This window comes from Amblyomma americanum, chromosome 1 (genome assembly GCF_052857255.1).
Source record: "Amblyomma americanum isolate KBUSLIRL-KWMA chromosome 1, ASM5285725v1, whole genome shotgun sequence".
Lineage (NCBI taxonomy): Eukaryota > Metazoa > Arthropoda > Arachnida > Ixodida > Ixodidae > Amblyomma > Amblyomma americanum.
The window spans coordinates 279,273,309-279,295,085 of record NC_135497.1 but is presented as its reverse complement, the minus strand read 5'-3'; the positions used below and the strand labels follow the sequence as shown (position 1 = coordinate 279,295,085).

Below are 21,777 nucleotides of genomic sequence, written 5' to 3'. Positions count from 1 at the left end.
AGTAAAGGATTTTATTTTGCATTACTTTTTGTAACAACCCATTTTCCATTATTAACAAATGATGCTGCCCATGTTTAGAAATTCCCAACTTCACGACACACCAAAAGAAGATGCGCGAGAAGCTACATTTTTTGGCCTACTCACATCATACAAAACAAACCCATGCACACATTTGGCACTTCACTCATTTAATGCAGCATTTCAGAAAACAATGTTCAACAATACTCACTGTTTTGCGATAACCCTATGCTGACAACGAACTAGCAGGGATGTACAGTCCCTGTCAAAAGTATACAGCTCAAAGGGTTTCGCTGCGAGGTCTGCAGCATGCCTCGTTATGCATCCTCAGCAACCGTAATCTCTCGAAAGAAAAATGGCTTTGCGTCCTCAATCCTCCCACACTTTGGACTGCATGATGTGCTAGGGAGCCATGCTAAACAGCTCAGAAGGAAACCCCGTTGGGCTGTATACTTTGACCGGGGCTGTAGAAATAAATGTGGGCATTGTTAGGCTATCTACCCTGTTTCATGAAGCAGCTCGATGAAGAAAAGAAGGAAAAATGGTCCGAATAGAACCTAACATACAATATAAAAAGAAGCTCGCAGCAAGAACTAAAACACACCTTTGCTTCCATACTGCTCATGAATATTTCCCAGAGGCAGCAAGGTGAAAGCTATGGCTGTGGGCACCTATGTGGAAGTAGTTGTCTCTCCCTGCAGGCATTCATTTGATACCATCACGATTACAGAACACCAAAATTCAGAAATTAGGGCACTCTAGCCAAACAATGAAGCTTTTAAAACCTTGAATAAGCATTCTAAAGATACCTAGCTTCAACAGCACAGGATCTCTTAATCTGGGTGGCGTTGTAAAACACAAAACCTAAAACAGATGGTAGCATCAACTGCAAAGCGGCCTGACGCACAAAACGACCAGCGGTCAGCGCCTGAGAAGCAGAAAAACTTTTGAACTCAGACGTCAGGCATACGGAATGCATTTTATGCAGAAAACACAGTCGCTGTGCACGGCCGGAAAAATTACCGCGTGTGAATAATCCATGCGGCAAGGAATTTGACAAAATAGCGTTAAACGACTTTAAATTTGACAGAACACATACTTGAGCTCCTAAGCGGCATGCGCCAGTACTCTGCAACATTCATTTCGTCAAAACAATAACAGCTGCGAGACGAATGATCCTCGGCGAACTCTGTTCGGTGCTGCGTCTCTTCCTTGGATACTTTACGGAAAGAGGAGCCTGTCGTTCTGCTGGTCATGGCACTTATGTAGAGCCGGCAAGCCCGGAGGCTGCTATTTCCGCAAAATATCCTTTGAAAAATGCACACCAGCACGTATCGAGACATAGCTAGGATTGCGTACCTTTCGAGGCAGGTCAGTAGTGCCGAGAAGCTCCCCGTCTCCACATCACGGCAGCGCTGGTATTTTTCATTAACGATGACTTCAGGACAACGATTGCTACTTCACAAATGCATTCTGGCGCATGAACACGCGCACATAACTTCCGCAATGCTTTCTGACTTCAAACGTTTAAAACATGACCTACTGTATAAAGTGGTTTAAAACACGACCTGGTTTAAAATGTGAGTGAGCGCCAGACTTTCTCCAAATCTAGAACAATGAAGCGCATTCGGCAGAGCGTCCGAAGGCAGTGATCTCAGAAGAACCTGCGTAAACAAGGACAACAGACAAGAACGAAGGAGGAAGGACAGAGGTGCGCTCTCTCCGTGTCGTCCTCCTTCTTCCTTGTCCTTTTTTGCACTGGTTCTTCCGAGATCATGGCTTACCAACTAGCCCAACAACAAGTTTTGCTCCGAAGGCAGTTTCTGTCCCTATGCGTCAGATACGGTACTCGGACAGCAGTGAACGAACCTACGCACCTCTCCAGTCATATATGCCCACTCCCTTCAACACCCTACCTCGAAATACGTGGACGAAAAGGCAGTTCACGTCAGCCTCTGAAGCACGTACACACTGCAGGCGGGAAAAATCAAATGGCCAAAGGTACCAGTGGCTGCCTAGCGGCAGAAATGTACTTTCGGTTTTTGTTTAAAAATCAGTTTTTTTTAAATTGGTTTTTGGGGAAAGGAAATGGCGCAGTATCTGTCTCATATATCGTTGGACACCTTGTAGTGTTCTAGTGTAGTGTGCTTGTAGTGTTCTAGAAGGAGTTGTAGTGGCAAGAGCGAAGCGGGTTTGGATGGGAGGTACAGAAGCAAAAAAAAAAAAAAAAAGCGGTTGGCTGCGCGCGGCGCTGCCGCCGAATACTGGAGGGGAAATGCCGGCTGTCTGCGTTGCTGCGTCGTTGCATTCAGCGAGTTTGAGCGTTGTCGTTGGGAAAGGGTGGCGCTTTAAGCTCGTTGGTATAATAAAAGCGGGTAAGCGCGCCCCTCGGAGACATAAACATATGGAAAAAGTCTACAAAACGCGGGTACTACTCCCGACCCAGCCGACCGCGAACATTTCGCCTTAATAAGCCCGGAATACATGGAGCGTTTTTTGGGCGATTTTCGCAAAACGCCCGCCGCCGCCGATCTGGCCCCGCCATATATGCACCTCCGAGAACGGTGACGTTGGTCGTAGAGTAGCGTTTTAGAGACTCTTCTCCAGAAATTGAAAGTGCAAGGCAAAGACGCAGGCAAGCTAGAACAGGCCAAACGACCTCCCTTGGCCGTCATCCCGTATCTTCACAAGCTGTCTCACAATTTAAAGTAGGTTGCAAAAAGAAACAACGTAAACCTTGTCTTCTCAGCCCCGTGCAAATTTTCACGAGTGTGTACACTGCTGACAAAGCAAAAGAAGAATGTTTGCCCTATTAGACGTACATGTAGAACCACTCACACATTGTGCTACATGTGTCATTTACAAGATTCCCTTGAAGTGTGGACGCGTGTATATTGGGCAAACCGGCAGGTGTCTCAACGAGAGATTGTTTGAACACCGCCGGAGGGTCCATAACAAAAGCGGCGGGCACCTGGACGACCATTGCAAGTCTTGCAAAAGGTGCGAACCATTTTACACGCGCACGGTTGTCAGAGCACGGGCGCGGACAGAAATTTGAAAGGGTTATCATTGAGGCAAGGATGACAGCCAAAGCTGGAGACAAGTGCGTCAGCACGCCTTCAATTTTACTTACAGACAAGGAGTCCAGTTTTCTAGGCCCACTATAAACACGTCTTTTTTAATCACGTCTGCTTTTAATTCTTGTTCTAGAGAACTTTCAACTTTTTTGACTCAGTTTGACTGTGAACGGTTGACTCAGCTTTTGCGTTGCGTTTTGTATTGTTTTGGTATGCGTTTGGCCCCGACCCTGCTTTTAGCTTCAACTTTTACTTAGTGTTCGGTGACTATATTGTTATTTTCGTTTTCGTTTTGCCTCGTGCTGCATTGGCGGCAAAGGTCGCTGACTGATCATTTTCCATGCGTGCACCTTACGGTTCGTCGTGGTCCTCTCGGTTTTATCGGTTCTTGGCTGACTTTGCGTTACCTATAGATATGTATCACTTTGATTTTGTGTACTTCGTTTAGTTTTTTTGTATTAGATAGTTGAACGCGTTTGCTATTTTCTTGGTCATGTGGGTGTTGGACTGCGTTATATAAGCAGCTCATATTTCTGAATAAATGTGTTGGTAGTCAGCGCCCTGTCTTGTACACTTCTGTTCGTCCTTGTTTTTTTCGCGCTGCATTCTTTTACCATGCTATTTCTTGCGCTTCTACAATTTCCCGGGTGAGCTGATCTTTGTGCTTGTAAATAACAGAGCATTTCTTGAGTAGCACCCTGCACTTGCAGGACCTGCAGTGTTCTGCTAAATGGCCTTCAATTGTCAATTGACTTAACTTCCTGCGATGTTCTTTCAGACGCTCGTTGAGGCACCTTCCTGTTTGGCCTATGTAACTGGCACCACATGGTAGAGGGATCTTGTAAACGACTCCTTCAGAACAGGCTACGAATTTGTTCTCATGGTTGATTATGCAGTCCGGCTTCGCTTTCTTGACATGGCAGGATTTCTTACAAAGGGCAGAAAGTTTGACAGGAGCGGAACATACCACTCTGACTTTCGCACGAGCTCCGATCTTTTTGAGGTTGTGTGAAACGGCGTGAAGATATGGTATAGGATCTCATTGATAGAACGCTGAGGAAGTTCACGACAGGCTTACAGCCTCTGCTACTAACTCATGAGCTTCCAAGTGAAGGCTCTATAAGGTTTTTGGACCTTCGTCTGACCTTCAAGGACAACCACATCTGTTGGTGCTATGAACCCAGAGCGAAGAAAGGCCTCCTGCCATACCAGTCAGCCCACTCCAAACTAGTAAAGAGAGCCATTGTGCAACACTGTTTCACCGATGCTCTCAGAAACTCGTGTCATCATGCAATGGACAGAAGCTTCAGTATGCAGGTCACGCGCCTAAAGACAGCGGGCTATCCGGATCCCTTGTTGGTATCGGTCGCTGAAGGCCTGCACAGGAAACAAAAAGTAGAGGCCCGTCTGAGTGATGAAGAAAGGAATCGACTCAAGACCAAGAAAAAGGAGGAACTCAAGAAAAGCAAGGTTGCTGAGTGGCGCTTGTGTGTGTTTGTACTCTCCTGCTGTCCTGTCACTTAATTTGCGCCATTATTCCGTTAAGCATGTCTGACCAACTTGCCCAATCCTTTACGCTTCTTAGCAGTGACTTCTCTGCAGTGAACATCACAACCGACTGCAGGCACAGAGGACTCCTCTAGCCTATCTAGTACCTCCTTGAGCAGGTCACCAAATACAACGCGTTTCTCAAGGGCTTTGTGAACAATGCTGTCCATCTTCTTAATGACTGTGTACAGCATACCGGTGGCTCGCGAAGGCATCCTGGCTTGAACGACTTCAGGTCAGTCAAATGATCCTGGACAACAACACTTGGGCTGGCGTGTTCAGGAGCAGCCGTCAGCGTGACCTGGCTATCCTACAATGCACTGCCTTAGTTATCTTCTTATGCACATATCCTGCTAAGTAATAGGCAACCATTTCTTTTGGGCCGGCTCTTTCATATCCATGGTCGCCCAGGTCAATACTTTCACCCGAAAGATAGCTGATGCTAAGAAGCTTCTTGCACAGCTTTTCTTACAGAGCATTCCTGAGCTTCGCAGCAGCCATTACCTTTTCTTCGAGGCTGTCATGCAGCGACACGAGGACACTTTCAGCGGCTCCACAACAGTTCCCTTCAACTGCATTATTCACGGGGGGGAACAGGGACAAAAGCCTATAAATCTGGCTGAACTGTATAATCGTGGGATGGTCATCATCGACGTGAAAAGAGCGGACAATTCCGAAGAATCTCTGAAAAAAAAGAAGAAAGCAGGCGAAAAATTTCTTAGTAATAGCACCCGTTTATAACCAAATTTATTTCTTTAGAACAGGCTGCCACTTATACGCAGCTACTTCAAGAAAATTGCGCTCTTTACAACAGGCTGACGCTTACCCAGTGAACATTAACACTCCTATGGACGTCTTACGGACGTTCAGGTCATCCGCAGAATGTCGAAGGGAGTTCCAATGCCCATTGGGTTATACTCTGTTACTTCAAGAAAATTGAGCTATGTTCACCATCATTATGCACACGTGTTACCTCCAACGGATCTTGGTTCAGCTTGGCCATCAGCAATAAGGCACACCTGCTTTGTGCAGCTCATCAGTTATGTCTAAAGCCGACAGCAAAAGGACTCGTACAGATTCTGTCGTTTGCTCTGAAGCAAATAGGAGCATGTTTGGATGTTGGTGGTTGTGCTCTGTTTCATCAAGTATATGGAGGAAGTCCTTGATGACCTGCCCGAAGAATACAATGATTACTGAGTCAAACCCTTGAGAAGAAATAGTGTACCTACACAGCAAGCCACATGTTCATTCTCTGCAGGTTCGTCCGTTGCACATGAGCTGCCGCCAGTTTAGAGAAGACCTTTAGGTGTTTCTTCCTCTCCGTCTCGAAGAGCAGTTGATAGTGACTGAAGTCAATGTTATAGCCTCCAGCCTGGAAGTATAGCTGAAGAAATAAGTCGCACATACAGATTTTCATCTCATTAATTTAAAAGAACAGTGACACCAAATTTTATTCGTGAGTTTACTTGTTTGGTATGATGCGCTGCATATGCTGCACATTAGAAAACATGGATAGCCGCGTGGATTGCGCAGCAGAGATGCTGTTTCGGCCAACGTTACTAGATTTACCTTTGTAATCTAGAAACGTTGGTTTCGGCTTTCGTTTTCAACAGCCGAATGGCGGCTGTGACGAAACCGACGCGTTGAGGTCCAGACAAAGAAAAACTGCAGCATGGTTGTTACCTTCGTCTATTAATTCACATAAACTTTTACGCAAGCCTGCTCAAGAGTTGGAATCCCACAAAATGAATAAGCAGCGAATAAATCGCAGTTTTTGCATGACCCACGTGACCTCAAGTCGTCTGCTTGTTCGGCTGTTGAAACGAAACCGAAGCAACTTGAGAGAAAAAAGAAACAATCAGATTATCGAGGTGGCGTAAGCAGTGGCATAGCCAGAAATTTTGTGCGGGGGGGGGGGGGGGGGCTTTTGTCGCAGCCCGGCCTCCTCATAGAATTTGTGGAAGGATCAATAATAACTGCATTGCCATTGACAATGCCAATGTGTATTAGATAACGCTAAGCACTGTCTAGACAAGTGAAATATGTATTTTTTAAATAAAGGAATGTATTCGTATGTCTTAAAAATCGTGGCAGACATGATTAGAAAACATAGAACTGGGCAGGGGACAAGACACAGCATAGAAGGAAACAGGACGAGCTCTGTTTGCTTATCTTGTGTGTCTGGTTCCATGCTCAGTTTTATTTCTTGTAATCATGTCATACCAACTATCCCCTTATCGTTCACTCGTGACAGCCATAATTGATATCAATGCTTCCATGTTTTTGCGTATTTATTAAGTAAAGAAAATATCACACGAAGTCTAGAACTATATCGGTCCGGGACCAGCAAATCAGTGCATGCCGCTGATATGAAAAACGTAAAGGCCATGAAAGTAGCAAGTAGAGGACAAAGATTTTAATGAATGTTTGTCGTTCAAGAACCTTTGCATTTTTGTACATATGCAACGACCAGGGAAAAATCTCGATGACGCTGTCCTTCATTCCAGTGTACTGAGCAGCAGCAGCTGTCATCGGTCATGTATTGCGAGTAGTTGCACCGAAATTTTATGTCGCAACAGCGAGCCATCGATAGGCCGAGCGCCCTAACCACTGAGCCACATTGCCGGGCGCGAGCGGAGCTAGTAGTTGTTTTATTAAATAATAATAAAAAGGAAGGAAAAGCTTTTTGCTATCCCCGGAATCTGCCATCGATACTGAAGCACCTGAGTTGGGTCAGCGGAAGCAAAGGATAGCAGGCAGGATGGAGAAATGAAATGAAAGAGGTGAGGGACAGGGAGAGAGGATAGAAGGAGAGGTAATATACACCCAAGCGGAGCTGCGTGTGTCAAAATTGAGGCAAAAAAGGGTAATTTCCGCTTGGAGTGCTGCAAACGTTATCCTTCCGTAGATGCATTTAGAGGTGGCAGAGTCCGCGTGCTATGTAGCGTGAAGAGGAAGCCGATCTGAACGGCTGTAATCTAGATTATAATCAAAATTTAAACAATTATCTCTCTAAACCCCAGAATAAGAAGGCTCTATATAGATTCATGGCGCAGAATTAACAACTCTCCGGCCTCCAACCGCATAATGTCAATGGTATTGTCTCCGCAGGAAGCTAAGCAACACCTAGAACGTATAGCTCAGGGGCTGGCTTAGCGTTTCCATGTGCAGAAAACGAAACCTTTGCACACTCTCGCCCCCAGCTCGGACTATCCTGAGGTGGACGTGTCGGAACTCCTCCCAGTTGTTTCCTCGATGCAGTCTGCTGCTCCGGGATCTGATGTGGTTACTGTGGGCATGTTAAACATTTTAGCGCAAGACTTTCCAACTCACCTTCTGAATATTGTAAATGCGTCATTGGAAAACTCTTGGATTCCTTACAGTTGGAAAATTGCGAAAATAAATTTACTTTTGAAAACTGCAGAGAATGGATTTCCTTTAGACAATATTCGGCCGATTGCTTTAATCCTCAAATTTAGTAAAGCTAATAGAAAGAGTAGTACACAGTCGACTCACAGAGCATGTTCATCACGTTAACGGCCTCAGCTCCACACAGATTGGCTTTCGTCGCGGTTGTTCCATATGGTCTGCGCATGCGGATCTCGAGAGCCGAATGCGACTCTCGATGCGCATGAGAGAAGTTGCGGCCTTGGTGAGACGATGTTGCTAAGGCATATATGACAGCGTTGAGCACACGGTCCTTATTAACAACCTTGCTCGGCTACATCCGCCGCACTACATCTATGCTTGGATTTGTAAATTTTTAAAAGAAAGAAATATTTTTTCTGTACAGACGGATCTTTCTGTTCTAATACCTATGTTCAATCAAGAGGTGTGCCGCAAAGATCTATTTTGTCTCCACTGCTTTTCAACATATTGGTTCGGGACATACCCATTAATCCAAACATTACAGTTTATGTATGCGCAGGTGATATAGTTTTTTCGCATCAGCAAAGGATATTCATGCACTCTACGAATGTTTGCAGGCATACCTGAATGCTATTGAATTCTGGTTGAACCAAATTAATTTATCACTTAATGTCAGCAAATGTGGCGCGCTGGTATTTCCGCTCGCCACTCCTTTGTACATCTCGCTAGTCTACCGCTCCACTCCAATTCCGCAGGTGGAGTCGGTTAAATACCTAGGCGTTACTTATGATGAAAGTTTGGACTGGTTACACCATATTAAGAACAATGTTAATAAAGGGAAACGTGATCTAAGCCGGTTGACACGAGTTGGCAATAAAAAGTTTGGCATGCGCCGTGACACGTTACTGTTGCTCTATAAGGCTTATATGAGACCGATTCTGGAATTAGGTTGCGTCTTATTCTCTGGTAGCGCCAACTAGAAGCTGCAGCCATTAGCTTTTCTGGAAAGGCGTGCCCTACGGCTATGCCTCGGCCTCCCAAATTCAGCTTCAAACGCTGTCCTTTATCTGGAAGCCCGTATCCCCGGTCTCTTTTCCCGCTTCAAACTTCTAACAGTGCGTACTTTACTCAGGTACTTTGACCCGGCCCTCGGCATTATTAGTCCCATTTTTTTATCCCGACCACACATGTTTCTCACTAATCATTGGCCGCGCTATCAGTTTCCGCAAGTTAGGTTCACGCAGAATGTGTTAGCCCCGCTTCAGGTTGATCTGATCTCCTTCCAACAAGTTGCAGATACGCAGGCTGACCCCGTCTTCTATTACGACCGTATTTTCCCGTCCCATGCGAAACATATGCTCGCAAATATCCTAAATGGTCTCCTTTCTGAACACCTACAGAATTTTCCTCTTCATACTGTTATCTCCACTGATGCCTCCGGCAGCTGTGAGAAGGCGGCGATTGGAATATATTCGCAGGAGTTGGCTTGGAGCTATTCCGTTCGTATCCCAGATTATACTCCTATATTGTTCGCAGAGTTTCTGGCCATTGGTTTGGCTCTTCTCAAACTTCCGAGGCATGTAGCACGGGTTCTTATTCTTGCAGACTGCCTTTCAGTTCTGGTCTCTCTCCAAAATTCGCGAAAATCTTTATTGAATCGTCCGCCTGGGTTTTTTGTTCCGCGCACAGTGCGTGAGATCCGCTTTGTCTGGGCACCTGGACATTCGGGCGTCTATTTTAACGAGGTGGCTGATTTATTGGCAAGGTATGCTCTCAGCGCTCCTGTAATCTATCCCGTCCATCACCTCATTCTGTTAGCAACTTCACGTTTCCAGCGCTTCCAACATATTTCAGCCAACTTGAGTGATTCATTGCTCAATACCGTGGATTTTCACCACTTAAAGTACCCATGGAATATCCGGTGGTGTAAATCAAGGCTTTGTGAGGTGTCAATGACGCTTCTGCGATGCAGAATCCCTCAAATTTGCACTCATTCAGATGTGGGTTCGCTGCGACAAACTTTGTGTATCATGTGGGCAAGTTTAAACAATAGACAATTTTCTCCTCTCTTGCCGGCGGTTCGCCGTTCAGAGAAAACAGTATTTGGAGGTCCCTTTTTCGAGGTTAGGACTCCCTCTGTATCTCCCAGTTCTTTCGTTCGATGCGAGCGCAAAGGAATTTCCGTTAAGCAGTGTTTGCGGCTACCTTCATGATTACATAAGTGCAACTGATCGATTACCTTGTTAGCTGTATACAAAATTTTGTCGCATGTGCAAAAATGCTCGATTATATTCCTGGTAATTCATATTTCTTTAATTCATTCGACTTTTCCCCTTTTTATCTTGATTCAATCTTCTCACTCCTATTTTTCCCCGCGCAAATACCTCATTGGGTTTATCCACTGAACCTTGGCCAATCCCCCGCGTGGGTATGTACGTGCCATGCTTACAAAGGAGAAGAAGAAGAATACGCAGAAAGGCGTCATGCTTACTAAGAAGAAGAAGTAGGCTGCTCTGCCGCATCCCCCCTCTAAATTTCTATTTACACAAGTCGGGTTTGGCGCTCTCTCCCCTTTGTGCATCTTGCCGTGACCCTGAATCTATAGAACATTTTTGGCTGTATTGTCGCCGATTCAACTCTCTGAGAAAAACGTTGCTGGAGGAGCCCTTGCAGCATCTTGGCCTTAGTTTGAGCAGCCCGCTCTTGCTATCATTTGGCGCCACCATATCTGGGTTCAGCCACAGATCTGTTTGTACCGCTGTTCTAAATTTCCTGATAGAATCTCACCGACTGCCTTGCTAAGTGTTCCAAAATTTTTCTTTTCTATCAATTATTACATTTTGACTTAATCATTATTATTTAATCGCTCTCTTTATTATCATTCATATAATTTTGAAATCAAAACTCTCATCCCTTTACTGTTCATGAGGAAGAATTCAACGGCGTTGCGCTCCCACGTGCTTTTCCTTTTTATTAACTGCGTTCAGCTTCGCTTTACATCTGCTCTACCTTCTCCTGCTATATTCACATTCACCTCAAGTGATTTCACTGAGGTCTCTAGGCCTGAGCTGTCGCAAATTGTTCTGCGCTTATCCCCAGCGGCTCGTGGCCCCGATAAAATCACTTCATCTATGATCAAAACTTTGTTAAATGAATCTCCTGAAGACCTGTTGGCTCTAGTTAACAATTCTATTAAAGGTCCTTGTATTCCTCATGAGTGGCGCCTTGAGGAAATAGTTCCATTGATTAAAAAGCAAGGGGAGGGCTTACCTTCAGACAACATACGCCCTATTGCATTAACATCGAACCTAGTGAAATTGGTAGAAAGGGTCCTTCGCAGCCGTGCCATGTCATTCATTAAAAAAAATTCTCTCTTGAATCCGTGTCAAATTGGTTTCAGGCCGGGTTTTTCAATTTGGTGTGCTCATACTGACCTAGAGAGTCGTATTAAATTAGCTCGAAATAGAAAACAGTTTGCTGCGCTTGTCACCTTGGATGTCAGTAAAGCATACGGCAGCGTTGAGCACTCGTCTCTGTTACTGAGATTACTGGAACTGAACTTCCCAAGCTATTTTGTAGCCTGGATTTGTGTTTTCTTTTTCAAAATAGAGAATTTTATTGCTGCCAGAATGGTGTTTCCTCAAGGAGATTTCAAAGACAAGAGGTGTACCGCAAGGATCAGTTCTCTCACCTCTTCTTTTTAACATTCTTCTAAGCTCAATTCCATGCATTCAAAACGTGAAAACTTATGTGTACGCCGATGATATTGCATTTTCTGCATCAGCAGGTGACATTCACACTCTTTATCGCTCCCTGCAAAATTACCTCAATGTTCTTGACAGCTGGTTAGGAAGAATTCATCTGTCCCTCAATGTGAAGAAATGCGCATTGGTAGTATTTCCGGTTTCTGTTGCTGTAAATATCTGCCTGGTCTATAGAAATAACATAATTCATAAAATTCAGACGGTGAAGTATCTCGGAGTAATATACGACTCTACTCTATCCTGGCGGCCACACACTGAGGAAGTTTCTGCAAAAGGAGTTCGGGCGATTGGCATCCTACGCAGGCTTTGTAGTGCTTGGTCAGGCATGAGAAGGCATACACTTCTGATGATTTATAAAATGTACGTCCGCTCAGTTTTGGAGTTCGGCTGTGTTTTATTCTCAGGAGCTCCTGCCTATAAACTTCGCCCTCTTGTGCTCTTGGAGCGTGAGGCGTTGCGCCTCTGTCTGGGGCTTCCAAAATATGTCGCCAATGCTGTTGTGCATATTGAGGCGCGAATCTCATCGTTATCAGCTAGGTTTCGCCTTTTAACAGTTCAAACATTTTTAAAATTCTGCGACTCGCCTCTTCACGCCTCCAGTCTATTTTTTAGTAAACCTTCCCCCTTTTTTTAGTGCCGTCTGGTCTCGTTTTCATTCCCCACAGATATATTATGTGCAGTCCCTCCTTGATCATATAAACATTCATTTCACAGATGTCCGCCAAATGTATAACAACTCATCTTCTCTCCAGATTGAATTCGATGACATTTTTCCATCGAATGCAAAGCTGCTGCCCTTCCCGCTTCTTCAGGGTCTGTTGCAGGACCACCTAAGGTCCTTCCCCTCTCATGTTCTTATTGATACCGATACCTCGCAGGATCGCGTAAAGGCAAGTGTGGGTATTTTTTCGCCTTCACTGAGTTGGTCTTTTTCTCTCCGTCTTCCTGGCTTCACTCCAATTTATCTGGCTGAATTATTAGCAATAATCTTAACCTCACGAAAATTATAAACTACTGTTTTCCAGGACAGACTCTCTGTGCATTTGCTCTTCATTATCCTCACCAACTGAGTCTCTGGCATTACGCCTCTAAGTTCCTGATTCCGCTCCATCTAAATTCGGTAAGGTTGCTTTAGGTACCAGTTCACATGGGCTTTAATTTAGATGAGGTTTCAGATTCCTTAGCAGGAGCCTCTCTGCGGCCCAATTGTTGCTATCCTGTCAACCTGTGCATATACTGCTTCGGTGAGGTTTCGCAGCTACGCAATATTTCAGGAATTTGCTGCCTCGGCTCTTACATCATCTCCCGAATATCGGCATCTTCTGCATCCTTGGAGTAGCAAAGACTGGCGCTCGCGCAGACTAGAGGTCTCTCTGACGTGTTTGCGTTGCCGGGTTCCCCTTCTAAATTTCTACCTTCACAAATCTGGCCTGACGGCTTCCCCATTGTGCCCTTTTTGTGCTGAACCTGAGACAATAGATGACTTCCAGCTGTTCTGCCGCCGATTATCTCATTTGAGGAAGCGTCTTTTGCAAATTCCATTTCATCAACTGCGTTTGCCTGTGTCCTCCGTGGTTGTTCTTTCCATTGGCGCTTCTTTGCTTGGACGAAGCGACAGGAGTGCGCGCTCTGCTGAGCAAAATTTCCGTCAAGAAATGCAGCGACTCCCATTCTAATTTCTTTTCCCCCTCTCAGTCAGTACGACATTGAAACATTACAGGCATTGTATAATGTTATGCACATTAAGCCATTGTCCCGTCTTCAATCTCCAAGTTAACAGGACCCCTGCCCTTGCATCTTCCAATCTCTCAGCCTACATACTATTACCACTCCTTTTCCCGTCAAAACTTTCCTGTCTCCAGCAATTAACCGCCTGTGTCTTGGCCACTCCCCCGCAGTGGGTATGTGCCAGCAACGTCTGAGGACTAACTAACTTACTTATAGCTTCTAGATGAGGCCTTCCTTCCTTCTAGCTGGAAACAGCGCATCGGCCGTTGGCCGAGGTCTCCCGACATCTGAAGTTGCCACGGAGTCGTACAACGTTGTCCTACCTCAACTACCTACCGGTAATGTTGTCCTCAACACCGTCTTTCTGCATGCTCACCTCAAGGGTCGCCCATACCGTGTTCCCGACTTCCGAGACGCGCCTGCGCAGATTGTGTACCTCCGTGAGATTCTGTGTATTGGCCAGTACCAAATGAGTCACGTTTGGATGGTGACGTGCGAGAGCAGTTCCTCAAAACAGAAACTTATTGACAAAGCAGAGTTCCACTTCAAAGGTCTAAAATGTTTCGTGTTTGACCCGTACACCAAAAATGTGAAGCTTATAGGCTTCTTTGGATCTCGCGCTATATGCAGCACCGGAGAATTGTGGAAGCTTTGGAGCCTTTTGGAACTGTACAAACTATCGAGCGTGAGAAGTGGCGGTGCCCCGGAATGGAGCACATGGAAACAGCGAACCGTGAAATCTCGCTCACGCTCAAGGACAGAGAGTCAGCAAGTGCCGTTCCTCGCACGCTCAACGTTTTCGGGGTACTAGCTTTAGTTGTTATCCCAGGCAGGCCTCCGCTGTGTCTTCGTTGTAACCATGTGGACCAACTATGGCGTCAGTGTAGTACGTACGCCTCGATGCACCCAGTGCCGACGCTTTGGGCACACAGTAGACAATTGTGTTATGAGCTATGCTAACAGGTTACGCCAAGGCAACTGGGCACGTGAGGATAAGTGGTGTGTCACGGATCTCCCCGGAGAACACTCGGACCGAAAGAATGGACCATAGGCGACAGGTGTACCCACACAAACGCTCATTTAATACACCCTACGTGACACACACACTAGAACACAAAACTAACACAAACACAAAGACTATAAATACACACGACCCGGTAACACTGCTACCAGCGTCTACTACTAGCGTTCTACTGTTAGTGGTCGGCGTTCGTGCTCGCGGCTGGTTCGGTGCGGCTGCGGCGTTGTATGGATCCAGTAGCCGGCGTCGAGGCGGCGTTCGATGTGCTTGGGCTGGCGTCGGTGCCGGCGTCGCTGGCTGCGTCGTACAAGCTCCAGGTCCAAGCGCGCGTGGAGGTGATGCCGGTGTTGTTGACGTTGGGGGCACCACCCGGATGGATGGCAACAGCTCTGGAGACACCCGTGGCCGTAGCAGGTGATAGCGTCCTCCGTTGACTCCCCGGAACGGGCTCAGGCACGGCATGATGTCCACGATACGAAGCCGTAGAACGCGAGCTCACCGGAGCAGTAGCCGGCGTCGCTCAATTCCAGCCGATGCGTCCCTGACGCGCCAGAGCCTCCACTTCTCTGCCGTCCCTCCCCGTGCCTCGCTCTCCCTCGCCCTTTTATAGCCTTGGCGTTAGTCCACGTAAGCCTTGTCGTCGTCTTCTTCTCTTCTCCACCAATCATCTTTCTCCACCTCACCGAATGCTTCTCCACCAATCATCTCTCTCCACCTCACCGAATGCTTCTTCTTCCTCTTCTTTATTCTTCGGTTAACCCAGGTCGTCTTCTTCACACCTCTTTCCTTTAAAATTTAATTTAGGCTCCCTAATATATGTGACAAAGGCCGCCTCTCTCAAGAATTTTTCCATGAAAAACTGCTTACGTCATCCTCATATTCAAGCCCTCCAGCCAACCGACTATCTTCTGTGGCGATTCTGGACCCAGCACACAACACACCGCAGATGTCCAGCACACACCACACCGCAGATATCCAGCACACACCATAAGCACGCCACTAACATAAATAATAATAATAAAAAGAATTGGTTTTTGGGGAAAGGAAATGGCGCAGTATCTGTCTCATATATCGTTGGACACCTGAACCGCGCCGTAAGGGAAGGGATAAAGGAGGGAGTGAAAGAAGAAAGGAAGAAGGAGGTGCCATAGTGGAGGGCTCCGGAATAATTTCGACCACCTGGGGATCTTTAACGTGCACTGACATCGCACAGCACACGGGCGCCTTAGCGTTTTTCCTCCATAAAAACGCAGCCGCCGCGGTCGGGTTCGAACCCGGGAACTCCGGATCAGTAGTCGTGCGCCCTAACCACTGAGCCAGGGCGCTCGACTACTGATCCGGAGTTCCCGGGTTCGAACCCGACCAAAATGCGTTTTCAGAACACTAACGCACCACTGCCGTTGTCCGTACAGAGTACTTAATAAACATGCTGGTGTCCACAACACACTCCCTCGTATAATCACATAACACCAACAACCGCTACAACAACAACAAGATAAATCCCAGAGATACATTAGCACACCAACAACAGCAAGATACATCCCAGATGTAAATAAAGCTGTTCAGCTAGCACTATCTGTATACAAGTCTAATTTGTAACACCTGACCTCCGTTTTGCCTGGCCCATCCGAAAACGTCTCCCCCTTGATTTGGAGTAGAGCTGTGATCGTATGTCTTCATTCACATTGGGCTTCATTAGTACCTCATCCCCTCCTGCATTTTTCTTCCCACTGCACGTGGTAACCTCGGCAGCATCACCTGTCTCCTCGGCCACTACCACACATGCTACCTTGGGGGCGTACCGTACGGTACCTCTTTCTTCGTATTTCTTCAACATATTTGCATGGAAAACGTTCTTAGTGTCATCTATCAATAACTCACAATCCAAGTCCTTTTTCTTCCGCGTCACAAGATACGGGCCCTTCCCCTGCATCAGTAATTCATTATGATCCTGGGTAGCAAGATGAGAACCTTGTCGTCCGGATTCAGATTCATGTGAGTGCATGCTTTCTTGTCATAGTAGCCCTTATAGCGTTCGCGCGCCCTTTATAGGCCTTGAAGTGGAAGCCTGCATGTTTCTTCCAACTTGTCCCGCAACTCAAGCACGTATGCGTATGTTGTCTTGATATCTGATGCAACCTCCTTATTAGCCCACAGCTCCTTGAGTATTATAAGTGGACCTCTAACGGTTCTCCCATACAACATCTCGAAGGGCGAGAAACCAAGACTCGTTTGTGGTACTTCGCGGTAAGCGAACAAAAGAGCTGGAAGATATCTATCCCAATCAGTGGGTCTCTCCTGGAACATTTTCTTGATCATAATTTTGAGGGTGCCGTTGAACTGCTCTACAAGCCCATTACACATGGGATGGTAAGGTGTCGTCAGTAACTGCCTTACTGACAAAAGGCGGTTAACCTCCTTCATTAGTTCTGATGTGAAGTTCGAGCCCCGGTCACTGAAAACTTCCCTCGGGAACCCATAACGCGAAAACATTTCCACAAGACCCTCCGCCACTTGGATACTGTCAATAGTTCTCACTGGAATAGCGTCAGGATAACGAGTGGCCACGTCAACCAGAGTAAGCACGTATCTATTGCCTTTGGCGGATACTGGAGAGATTGGCCCCACAATGTCAACAGCCACTCGCTGAAACGGTAGGTCGATGGCTGGCATCTTGCCCAGAGGTACGGGACCAACTCTTTCCCTCGGAACTGTGCGCTGGCATACGTCACATGATCGAACAAAGCGCTTAGCGTCACTCTGAACACCCGGCCAAAAGAACTCCTCGGCGATCATAGATACCGTTTTTTGGACACCCTGGTGTCCGGCCATAATGGCGTCAAGTCCTAAGCGTAGCACGGTCTCTCGCATATCTCTCGGTAACACCAGCTGTTGGACCCGCCTTCCTGAACTAAATATGCACTTCCTGTGCAGAATAGCATTTACCAATTGATATTCGAATGACGTACGACTCTTCTTTCTTTTCACTTTTTCCCCGACTCTTTCGAAGCAGGCCTTCAGGCTCGGGTCTCCTTTTTGCCTAATTGCAATTTCTCCCGGTGTTACGGTAAGGCACATCGTAACGGGAGTAGAGAGCGGACGCTGCGTTGCTCGGGCTGTCGCTTGAGCTCTTGTCTCCACTGCCGACGAGAAACTAGACAGTTTTAGCTGTGCGCACGCAAGTGCTTGCGTACGCAAAGAGCTACGGCGCTGCGTGCGTTACGCTGTCCGCTCCGAAGTATAGTTTTAGCTGACCGTGCCGTAGCGTCCCTTAGGCGCACGTGGCGCCATCTAGTGACAAGAAGTCAAACCACATCAACGCTCGGTTGAAGAAAATTTCATCCGTGATTACTGATAACTACTGTGAGTGCATTGGGAGCCTTTTTTGTTCCAAGAAGAAAAACTATGCAAACCGAAGAAAATGCAAGATCTGGCTAAAAGTTAGAAATCTGCTTCGCCAGGTGTCGTTGCTACGAGGAAAACACACTGAATATAGTTAGGCCTAGGAGCTTGAAGATCGCCAAATTATCTGAAAAACAGGGGCTAGTTATCGCTTATACCGCTACGTGTGGGCAAGATTAGGCGAAATAAAAGCGAACCGCTACCATTTTAGCGAGCTATTGCGTCGGAGAATCCAGCGGCGACACGTATTTATTCCGAAGCGGCCCCTAGTGTCTGTCTGTTCACCCCCCCCCCCCCCCAGAAAGGGGAGTGTGCATTAAAATCCCCAACTACCAGATATGGCTCTGGTAGCTGATTAAAAAGTGATTCTAGGTCATGAAGTGTTACTGTGAGGTGTGGCTGAAGGTAAACTGAACATATGGTAATTGTTTTAAAGCTAATGACGGTGACTGCAATGGCTTCATAATTCGTCTGCAGTTGGATTTCACGGGTTGCAACACCGCTCTTAACAACGACAGCAACACCTCCAGAGAGCCTATCTGCCTGCTAACGGTCACGGCGAAAGACTTTATAATAAAAATATTTTTTTGTAAAGGTCCCAAATTGGTCTCCTGAAGGCACAGTGCTACAGGAGACATAGAGCGTAAGAGATCTGTTGCATCGCTGTAGTTATTTAAAATTCCACGGCAGTTGCAGTGGATAAGGAACGCCGTGATTATTTTAAGGAGGAATGTTTTGAGACCTCAGGTCCCTCCGTGTTGAGGGCCTGTTATCGTGGTTTTTTCTTTTTTCCGGTCAAGAGAGCCCCGTCGCCGTTGCGACCGAGGCGAGCTTTGACTTGTATCCATCGCCTCCATGTAGGCGCTGGAGTTCCGCGGGGAACCCGCGGGCAGGGGGGGTGGTAGACTTCTCCCGAACGGGGGAAGCCTTGCGGGCTGCCGACTTGGAGGACGGCCGGCCCGTTGTTGGGGGTGGCATAGCAGCTCTCGCTGCATCTGCCAGGGGCGCGGATGGCCCTGCCTCAGCCTCACTAGGTGTGAACTGGGCAGGTGCCTGAGACCGGTGTGATGCGCCGCGCCCGCGCACCACATCGGCGAAGTTTGTGTGGGGTGTTAAGGAGAAAGTGCCTTGCGACATTGCATAACTCTTTCTTGCCTCTTTAAAAGTGGTATTATCTTTTGTCTTTATTGTAATGATTTCCTTTTCTTTTTTCCAGGCTGGACAAGGCCTTGAGTAAGCAGCGTGCTCGCCTTCGCAGTTTGCACAGTGTGGCGCGGCGTCGCAGCCGTCTGATTGGTGGTCATTGGAGGCACATTTAGCACAGGTGTTGCGGCCGCGGCAGCTCTGGGAGCCGTGACCGAACTTCTGGCATTTGAAACAGCGTCTAGGGTTGGGGATATAAGGGCGAACGGAGATTTTTGCATAGCCTACCTCGATTGACTCGGGTAGGGTGCATGAGGCAAACGTCAGGACCAGGTGTTTTGTCGGAATCTCTTTGTTGTCTTTGCGCATTGTAATTCTGTGGACGTTGGTAACATTCTGAGGGTTCAGTCCTTTAAGCATCTCTTCCTCTGTTAGGTGCAGGAAATCATTATCTGAGATGACACCACGTACTGTGTTCAATGATCTGTGCGGTGTAACAGAGACAGGAATATCGCCAAAAGTTTCAATGTTTGCAAGCTTTGAAATCTGAGTTATGTCGAGCAGTTCGAGGAGGAGGTCACCACTAGCCAACTTTATGACTTTGTACTGAGAGCCCAGGGACTCTGTAAGAACTCTTGAAACAAGGAACGGGGATATTTGTCTGGCTGGCTTTTCTGTTTCTTTACTGTGGACGATGTGGTACTTCAGAAAAGTTGTCTTCTTTTTGCTAAAAAACTGTGTTGTGACATCGGTCCGTCCTCTTTTCAGAGGGCGATCATTATTAAGCAGGGAGGAAGCCATAAAAAATTTTGTTCTTCGGCCTTGGTGCCAGCCCCCCACCATGGAGCCCAACTAGGGGACAGGACAGGAACTTGAAAACAAGTCCTGCCCACGCCAGCTGTACACCATTGCTATAATCGAATATGACGAAACCCAGGATAGTTAGCCACACAGGGTTAACCCTAGCCGCCAGGAAAAAAGGAAAAACCACGGAAGGAGGAGGAGACAGGAGAGTTGTAAGAAAGATGATAGGAAAGTAAAAGATGGAGGGGAGTATAAGGAAAAGACGACTGCCGATTTCCCCCGGACGGGTCAGGCCGGAGGTGCCGTCTACAGGAAGCTGGGGCCAAGGTAGTGTGTTGCCTCCGCCGAGGAGCCTTAAGGGTCCAAACGCTCGGCATCGGCTCAACCACCAGGATCCCCTTTTCCCCGGACACGGCGATGCCACGCACGGCGAGGCGCGGGTGCTCGGGTCCGTGGTGATGCCCAGTTCACCATCATCCCCTTGCGGGGATGTCCCTGCGGATGCTCGGGAACCCGCGGTGTCGCCACTCACCGTCGCGACGCCTGCAAGCTGCAGGCGCCCCCCTGCGGGGAACCAGCTGTTGGACCCGCCTTCCTGAACTAAATATGCACTCCCTGTGCAGAATACCATTTACCAATTGATATTCGAATGACGTACGACTCTTCTTTCTTTTCACTTTTTCCCCGACTCTTTCGAAGCAGGCCTTCAGGCTCGGGTCTCCTTTTTGCCTAATTGCAATTTCGCCCGGTGTTACGCTAAGGCACATCGTAACGGGAGTAGAGAGCGGACGCTGCGTTGCTCGGGCTGTCGCTTGAGCTCTTGTCTCCACTGCCGATGAGAAACTGACTGCCCCCGTCTGAACTGTCACGGGCCTTTCCTCCTTTGGATGTTCTTCAACGTCGAGCATCCTCCACTCGGGATCGGGGTCTTCGACACTTCTTGCACCCGTAATGTTTCCCAAGATGAGATCGTAGACGGGTTGGTCTACGCATTTTACCACTACCTGCTGCCCAGTATAATATGGCGTGGAGACTAGAATCCTGGCTTCAGGAAGGTACCTTACTGTGCTATCTACTAGAGTGATGACCGACGCTTCCCCTCAAAGATCCTTGTCTTTCACCAGGCTTCTCCGAACCAAGACTGTCTTGGCTCCGCTGTCTCTAAGCACCAATATAGGATGGTCCCCTATTTGCCCAACCACCACCGGCATTGCTGCTTTCGACTTCGGTGTTCCACTCACTGCCTCATTTTCCAGCGGCGTTTGCTCTCCTTTCAGTTGTGGACCTTCGGGTGGCGTGAAAAGTTCTACCCTAGAGTCGACAACGCATGCAGCTCGGTCCTGCGTTCTGTATCGGCACTCATCCAGAGTATGACCCCTCCTCTTCCACCCTTGACACACAACCTGTGTTTTTTGGGCAGCGCTACTAGTCCGACAGTCAGCTGCACGGTGTCCCACCTTGCCGCAGAGAAAACACCTTACTGGCGCCTTAGATCAACCGTCATATGCTCTTGGTTTTGCCGCATCTGTCTCCAGGATCTTTTGGGTTTCCTCCTTTGCCTTACTCAAATTTCTTAGCCCTCATGGCCAGGATTCTGGTTCATGCTCCGCTAGTTCACAAAGCCGCCACCACGCGCCGCATGAAGTTGAGCGCCTCCTCCATCTCTTACATTCTCCCTCTTTGGTTTGGGAGAGAGACGCCGATAAGCTTCGCGCACTGCCCACTACGTGTGTCCTCCCCTCAAGCGCAGCGTCTCGGGGGGAGGGGGGGGGGGGCTTTGCATTTCTGTTTCTTTTTCTTTTCTCACCCAGCGTGTTCAAGGCAGACAGACAGTGTGGCTCCTCTACTCATTTCCTTGGCTGGGTTGCAAGAAAAGGAAAAAAGTCTGGTCGCGGCTAACGCG

The 21,777-nt window shown here is 47.5% G+C and overlaps 2 protein-coding genes across 13 annotated transcripts in view; both read right to left on the bottom strand.

The window, feature by feature from the left end:
- The window catches only part of LOC144115180 (uncharacterized), a 42,990-nt gene extending 41,012 nt beyond the window's left edge, over positions 1 to 1,978 (bottom strand). For all 12 annotated transcript variants that reach the window (XR_013311297.1, XM_077649427.1, XM_077649418.1 and 9 more), the window contains exons 1-2: positions 1,378 to 1,978; positions 623 to 713 (exon numbers count right to left, since the gene is read on the bottom strand). The gene's annotated coding sequence lies outside the window, so the exon portion shown is untranslated. The remainder of the gene's footprint in view (positions 1 to 622; positions 714 to 1,377) is intronic.
- Positions 1,979 to 4,951: 2,973 nt separating this feature from the next.
- Positions 4,952 to 21,777, bottom strand: part of LOC144115181 (argininosuccinate synthase-like) — a 56,283-nt gene continuing 39,457 nt past the window's right edge. Inside the window, exons 2-3 of the mRNA XM_077649431.1 lie at positions 5,873 to 6,015; positions 4,952 to 5,327 (exon numbers count right to left, since the gene is read on the bottom strand). Of these exons, the coding sequence (XP_077505557.1) occupies positions 5,225 to 5,327; positions 5,873 to 6,015 (246 nt within the window). The 3' untranslated portion in view covers positions 4,952 to 5,224. The remainder of the gene's footprint in view (positions 5,328 to 5,872; positions 6,016 to 21,777) is intronic.